A 7,875-nucleotide genomic window follows, 5' to 3' on the forward strand; every position below is an offset into this window, starting at 1 on the left:
GAGCGGGGAAACACCGTTGCCAGATAGATCACATGCACACAACACAAGCTAGACTCTACACTGAAACTTCTTCAACTACCTGCGTGCAGTACTATTACCAAACCAAAGATCTTGGTATCACTGACACTGTACTGTGCTATGCCGTTGTTGTTGCTTGCAAGATTTACCGTTTGTTTTAGTATGTTATTGTCTGGTTAGTGGATGAGTAAACCTTTTCTGAGGATTTTTGTGGTTAGATAAAATATTGGATGTCATGTTTAGTTCGAGAGAGAGATTAGAAAACCGAACACCATCGGAAGGTGTAGGAAGACTGCAGTATTTACAAGCGTTAGTAACTGAGTTTCAGCAAACTGAAAGTGAAGGTAAGCAGCTGGTACGTAAGATGTAAATTCGAGTGATGTATGGTGCGGCGAGTTTGACATTAGCCCGACCAGACGCTGTGCACTGGGCTGTGTATAGTTAGTTTGACATGTGATTCAATCAAAGATCGCATTGAAGATGTGTAAACCATTCGTAACGTGTCAATCATAGTTAAAGGCCGTGTCACACCATAACGCGGGCTTGTGGCGAGGAGGTAGTTTCCAGCACGTAGAAGATTTTCAGCGGGCGAACAAGAATGTTTGCAATTTTCATTCATGCCTTGTCATACCGTACAGGGGAACTTCTGCAGCTTGACTTGCGGGGGAACAAATTTACTCCAAGGAGCTCTCCGCAGTTGGTCCGCACCTGACAGTATCTAGCGCGTAGTTGCCCGGAGGTGTTCACGCAAGTCCGATTTAACCGCAGCCAAGTTTTGAGCATGACCAAAACTTTTTCCGGGTGAGTCACGGGAATGCCCGTAGAGGTCCACGCAGAACGCCAGTAGGAGACTCTTAGCGGCAGTACTTCCCAGGCAATTCCCACGCAGGTACTTCGCAGTTCCGTATGCAGCCAAGATAATGAAATTCTGTGAGATTTCAGCCATTCCATTAGAGGAATTCCTTCACTAAGTTGTCAGCCCCCACGCGACTGGTACAAAGTTCACACAGTATACTCGCAAGTATAACGCGTCCAGCAAGTAAGACACATGCGCTGACTCGCACAAATCCTTTTCCGCCCTCAGGAATGTCCGGTATGCTAGAAAATCCCTACACGTAACAAGCCCGAGTAGCTTGCCCGGAAAGGTGTGACAGGGCCTAAACACGGTTGCGGGTAAAAAAATATGCGTGCGCACCTCCGGGCGACTACTTTTGAGATACTGTACATGCTAGGTACTGTCATGTGCGGATATCTACGGGGACCTCCGGGTAGTTAAAATTGTTCTTTGCAAGTCGCACGCAAGGCTGGTGTGACACGGCCTTTACCATGTGGTCATGGCTCCATCTCCACACGTCACTATTGAAATGTTGTTCGGGTCAACACACTCCACAACAATGGCAATGCAATGCTCAAATGTTGTTATGTTGGCATGATGAGATTATCAAGTGGTGAGGCCGGGAGTGAGAGGAATAATGTCATGAGGATTACCCCGCCTCATCTCCAGGGCAGGGGCTTACTTGCTACTAAAATGCTAGATTGTTCTTTCCTATTGTATTACACTGGCCCGCCCTGGGACGTGGGCATGTAAAGTGTGTGGTTCCATGCGCATGTTGCTCACTCAGGGCTGTAGCCTGTAGGTATGTAATTGCATACAAATTTCTGCAATGTCCGACTAGGTGCTGGTAATAAATGGGTGCTGTTCAATATAATTCTGTCATGTCAGTCTTTAATACTGGTACTTCCAATGCAATGGCATTTGACAGACCTTTGATAAGTTCTTGTCTAGGGTGCTGGACAGAAGGAACGGAAAAGCTATAGAACAAGTACCAGTTGATATTAATGATAATAATTTATTTGATACTAACCTTTTCTACACTCCAGTTGTATCATGCAATTTTGTCTCCATAGGCATAGTTATTAGTAGTTAGTACTCAGTAAAAGATTTCCAATTTTATGATAGATCTAGAATGGGAAATACATAATTTTATTAAAGCAAGAGATTAAGCTGATGGGTGAAGGTTGAGGTGTGCGTTTTCTTCAATTTGTCTCTCTACTGTGGTTCCTTTTTTCTGACACGTTTGTTTAAACTATTGCTCAGCAGTTGCAACCTTACAAATTTCGAATGTAGAATTTCATTGTTTTCATCGAAAGTACTTTTCATGTGCAATGATTTCAATGGCTGTTCACTTTTCAGAATGCAGGGAGCAGGTCTTGGCCAACCTTTCTAACTTTGCGTATGATCCGATCAACTATGACTACTTGCGGCAGTTGAATGTCATTGATCTATTCCTTGGTAAGTTGCACTTTGTAACATATTTCTACAGTATAAGTGCTTTGAATACCTCTTTATGATTGTCACTGAAAATTACATTGTTGTTGGACATAATTTGCACAGTACTCCACAGGCATCTGAAAAATGTTGATCAGCATTGCAACATTTATCCTTGTGGTGGTATTGTTTTATTTTGATTTCAAACAAAGTGATATCCCAAATTTCTTTGAATGACCTGGTGTGTGGCCTATGCTTTAAGAAAGAGGAAGAATATGATGGTGCCAGCTTTGCCCTATCTTGAAGGGAACATTGATAATATTTGTTACATTATGTGTAATTTTGCATTCTAGGTATTAATATGTATATAATTTTTTTTTCAGACACATTGACAGAGCCCAATGAGAGACTGGTAGAGTTTGGCATTGGAGGACTCTGCAACCTTGCTCTGGGTGAGCAGTTCTTTCGATTTCCCAGATTTTGCCAATTTTCCCTACCCTGCACACAGCTTGTTACCTTTACAGATGCAATTAAAAAAAAAGATAAAAAAGATAAATATCTTTCTTTTTTTTTAAATTGCATCTGTAAAGGTAGCAAGCTGTGTGCAGGGTAGGGAGCCTAGATGACGCGTTTGTATGACATCAATAGACACAATATAGCCAAGCCAAACTAAAGTAGAATAGAAATAACATGTCATTGTTCTATATCCATTTCTGCCTGACAAAAATGTTCCACATATTATGAGCAGTGCTTTATGTGAATTTTGTAGTGCCTGAATTATCATCAGCAGGTTGTGTTATATTCTAGTCTGCAGCCAACATATGGGGATGTGTTTTAGAATGATGTTTCATCCAGTATGAAAGCCATAGTTCACTTTGTAGATACCAATGATCTTTTTAGAAGTTGATTTATGACAGTGTCTGTCTTGTGGTACAGTATCTGACAGAAGTTCCTCGCAATATGGAGTAGCAAACAAAAGTTATGAAGAACTGAATCTGAACTCTAGTATCCACATATATTGGTTGAAATAAAAGTCACTTTTATTAACTTGTAACTGTTCCACCAGCTAGGATTTATATCACCGGTATATTTACAATGACATGAAGAATAGGTATTTTAGATTTAAAAGGATGCACTATACCCATGTATTTCATATTGTGGTGGCAGCATTTTGAGCAGTTCCTACAGGCCATCTAGTACACAATGTAAGTAGATGTTACCATTGCTATTGTTAAAGTGGACTTTCTTTCTAGTGTAGATAATGGAAAATATCATGCAGTGTGCACATTGTGATACCAGCACAAAATCATGAACATTCAAATACTGTTTTTTTTTTCTGTACTTTTTTCCATATGTCATCATATAATTAAAACTAGTGATATTCATTGTACATGACAAAACATGGAAAATTAATTACCGGTACCCAATCATAAAAACATGTTTTTACAGTCTATGTTTTCTGCCAACATTTTTACCATGCCCTCTTTCCTGTAGATAAGGAGAACAAGGCTTTAATACTGCAGAATGATGGGGTGTCACTGGTGAAAGATTGCCTGTCAAGGTAAGATTATGAAATGAAGCTATTACGGTAAGACGTGACTTACATATACAATGATGTTGGTGACACCCGAAATGTGATTGCTGCCGAGTTTGATATTCAGTATGGATTTTAGCTCAAGCTTGCTGAACTATGTGCAAATTAAAATTCACACCTTACAATCTTATATAACAATTACTTGTGGACTCTGCAATCATAGATTACTTTGACCAAATTCAGCTTCGTCCGATATTACTCTGTGAATTTCAACATAGTACTGGGGTATGTGATTACTTACTAATCTTTAAAAAAAAACAAAAAAAAAACGTGGAGGCTATTATAGGTTTTTAGAAACCAACAGAGCTTGAGTTTGTGTGTGTGTGTGTGTGTGTGTTGGGGGGGGGGGGGAGGAAGGGTGTTTATTTGATTTTTTTGTAATCTTTTTTTTTTTACTTGTTGATTTTACAGTTATCCGTACTTGAGATAGACAAACAGTACCTGGTATGCATTTAGGAAGCCCTGTGGTGTAGACCATTTAAACTTGTAGAAGAATAATTTGCTTCAATCGAGGAAGCATCCAGAGTTGTTAGAAGTTTCACTCAGAGATTATTGTATACATTATGTTGTTTTATAAAGATATTGGTTTGACTGAAATTATGAAGAAGGAAACAATGTCTTATTGAGGGAACATTTCAAAGTGGCTGCATAATGTTCAGAACCAAATGAAGACACACACACATGAAGTATATCGTCGCTGGGGCGACAAGACCTCGTATCTACAAAATGTCAAATGTTCAGGAGAGCCAAAAAACATGGCGGCCAAAGCACTGTGGCGAATGGGATGGTCTTTCCTTTGACAGGCTGTGGTGGCTTCATTTTTAGAGTAAGACAACTGGGATTTGGACAGGACATCACTTAACCCATCATTTGACCATTAATCCAAAACAGTCATTTTCACCAAAATTGCAGATACAAGGTCTTGTCACCCCAGCAACGATATCCAATTCTAAGTTTAGGCCTACCTGCTGCTGCTGTTGTTGTTGTTTTCAAAAATATGTCTTGTTATAGATAATTTTGTTATTAGGATGTAGTGGTTGTATTTTCCTGATAAGATCAACATGAGGAATCATTACTATGCACATGATTGCATTCAGAATATTTTCAAGGACATTGAGATGATTCACTTGTGTAGAACCCAATGGCACTGTTTTCTATCAAATGTGTTCTTGCAGCCCTAATGAAGAGACGGTACTATCTGCCATTACCACACTGATGTATCTTACCACACCAGCCTCCAAATCAGGTAATGCACATACAGGTATTTTCAATAGCTATAAACAACAAATGTGTGTTTTGTCTCATTGACTTGTTTGCATGAAGTAACACAGTGTGTTCAATATGGCTGCAATAACAATAATGTTGTCCCTGTAATAGCAGGGCTGCCAACACTGGAAACTAGTTGAGAGTGAGACTCCCATAGGCTGATGCTATAATTTAGGAGTCAAAATGAGTGAGATCAATAGAAATGCATGCAAATGAAATAAAGTTTTAGAGTGAGAAAGGACCAAAATGAGTGAGTCTCACGATCAATGCGTGAGAGTTGACAGCCCTGTAATAGTACATAGCTTATTGCTGCCTCTCAGGTACGAAGTTAGAATTCTATTTTGCTCTTCAGGATGGCTGTTTGTTTGTTTGTTTATTTATTTGGTTTTTTGTTTTTGTTTTTTGTTTTGTTTTGTTTTTTGATCTGCCAGATCACATGGGAAAACTCACAGAGTTCCATGATTATTTAGAGTCTTATTGCATATATTCACCATTGGTACCATAATGGCTAGCAATTTGATGATTGATTGAGGAAAAAAAAACAAGTGTTTATTGTATGCGAGTTCCACGGAACCAACACATTCCATAGTGGTACATACAGGAGGCAAATATATTCACATGTTTTTATTTTCACACTAGTTTTTTCTGGTGGCGCAAAATGCGCAAAAATTTCCACACCGTAAAAAATTTCCATGTTTACAGTAAGCTGAATGAGGATAGAGAGTAATTCTTTCAAAGGTGTTACCTGAATTTAATTGTGGCATCATCTTATTTCATACTTTTCAGACCACAGAGTAGACAGACTGGAAGTCTACTTGATATTTTAGGCAAAGGATGGGCCAAAGGAAGGGAGAAGCTGTTGAGATTTTGTTACTGAAGTGAGACTAGATTAGACACTGTCAATCACACAATAGTTGGCTGGCTGTGAATCCAACACGCACTATCAAGAGGTGAAGGCCCATAAAAGTCTCAATGTAAATCTGCACCTGTGTACCGTATTAGACTTTGCGATTCAAAGCCTTATCTCCTCCTCTGGGTTGTTGTTGTTGTTGTTGTTGTTGTTGTTGTTGTTGTTGTTGTTGTTTTTAGGTCTCCTCAGAATCTGCTTGATGTGAGGTAGATTGAATGTACAAGAAAATTAAAAAACACTACAGAATATGTAATAAAACTCATGTTAGACTCATGCCTCTCTTGGAAAACCCTTGTGAGATATGGTCGTCTTAGCATGGTGCGTAGAGCATGGCATTCATTGGTCATGCTATGTCATACAGGATAATCATTAACCTGCCGACTGAATGTTTTGTCTACCTCTTCCTCCCCATCCACCAAATCTGCAGAAATCACAGCGCCCTCTATAGTCGAGTGCATGCACAGATTTGCTGGATCGTCGAACAAGCGGCTGAGCAACTTGGCTGAAGTGTTTCTTCAGGTACAGTGTAAAACTATTACATTCAATAACCTTTGATATTTTGTGGGTATTGTTGGGAAGTTACATGGTGTAGCTTGTTCAGACAGTATTCCACAGCTTGCTTCATTCACCAAACTGTGAACAAAACCCTCTGCAAAAAGTTGCATTGATTGTGGTGTCAGTACAGGGTTCATGAAAACATTTCAAAATAGTCTTTCGCTCAAGAGATATCCAAAAACAAAATGGTCCTATTAAAAGATGGGTGCCACGTTTTATTAGGACCGCTTTGTTTTACTTTCTTTTTGGATGTCTCAGCCATTTTAGAACCGATTTTCATCAAACAAATTTGTAATTTTTCTGAGAATTCTGTGCTCTGTAATATTCCTTTAAGTGGTTTCTCATTATCTCGCTAAAAATTTAAAACCTTAATCCCCACCTCAACCAAAGCTGTACCATCTCTTTAAACTAGCTAGGTTGAAGACATGTACATGTATCTTTTTAAATCCTTTCTCACTTTGATTTGTACTTGCAGGATTACTGCACCCCAGAGCAACGCTCCAGAGCTCAGTCGGAGCCCTCAGGGGAAGTCGTTGGGATTCCTCTACCCCCGAGTCCACCTGATGCAAGGTGACATCTCATCTGAAACCATGTGCCTTTGTGGATGAAATTCCTAACTATGCAAGTTTGGAAGAAGATAGAATGATGGCCTGAAGGTTTTTGAACAGAAAAACTGTCTAACCTCATCACCCTGGCTTTGTTAGCTTTGATTGTCAAAAGTTTACAATGTCAGTGAAAAGAACAATGGGTCACCTGCCACAAGTAGCATGATGGTGACTCTGCCTCTAAAGAAGATGGATCCCTGATCTAGAGGGGCAGCGAAGATTACAACAGTTCTCACAAACATCAGTTTTTATGCCTCCGCCACGAAGTGGTGCCGGAGGCATTATGTTTTCGGGTTGTCCGTCCGTCCTTCCGTCCGTCCTTCCATCCGTCCTTCCGTCCGTCCGTAATGAATTTTGTGGACAGGGTAACTATCAAATCTTTTGAGATATCCTAATGAAACTTGGCATGTATGTGTATTAGGGGGTAAAGTTGTGCCTATCAACTTTTGGGTGCACATGCTCAAGGTCAAAGGTCAAAAGGTCAAGGTCAAATACATAAAATTTCACTTTATCCACCAAATCTATGCAATGCCAGAAGATATTTTCTTGAAACTTAGTGTATACATGTATTACCCAATTAGCATTCTCTGGTGAAAGTTTGGGTCATGAGGTCAAAAGGTCAAAGGTCAAAAGGTCAAGTAAAATGTTGAAATTTCAC

At 39.6% G+C, this 7,875-nt stretch overlaps 1 protein-coding gene across 1 annotated transcript; it reads left to right on the plus strand.

Moving 5' to 3' along the window:
* The first annotated feature begins 253 nt into the window (after positions 1-253).
* On the plus strand, positions 254-7,186 carry LOC139733513 (armadillo repeat-containing protein 7-like). Its single transcript, XM_071644323.1, has 7 exons — positions 254-362; positions 2,213-2,311; positions 2,671-2,739; positions 3,782-3,848; positions 5,057-5,127; positions 6,485-6,576; positions 7,088-7,186. The coding sequence occupies exons 1-7, from the start codon at positions 254-256 to the stop codon at positions 7,184-7,186; spliced, it is 606 nt and encodes a 201-aa protein (XP_071500424.1).
* Positions 7,187-7,875: the final 689 nt, after the last annotated feature.

This window comes from Diadema antillarum, unplaced genomic scaffold (genome assembly GCF_040938485.1).
Source record: "Diadema antillarum isolate AM-2024a unplaced genomic scaffold, OU_Dant_1.0 seq00000481_RagTag, whole genome shotgun sequence".
NCBI lineage: Eukaryota > Metazoa > Echinodermata > Echinoidea > Diadematoida > Diadematidae > Diadema > Diadema antillarum.

What these genes read in the sequence shown, in the direction of transcription:
- LOC139733513 (XM_071644323.1), top strand. Translation starts at nt 254, where the DNA reads ATGTTTAGTTCGAGAGAGAGATTAGAAAACCGAACACCATCGGAAGGT. An exon ending in CACACCAGCCTCCAAATCAG is followed by an intron (nt 5,128 to 6,484) that starts GTAATGCACATA and finishes CCAAATCTGCAG; the next exon opens with AAATCACAGCGCCCTCTATA. An exon ending in TGGCTGAAGTGTTTCTTCAG is followed by an intron (nt 6,577 to 7,087) that starts GTACAGTGTAAA and finishes TTGTACTTGCAG; the next exon opens with GATTACTGCACCCCAGAGCA.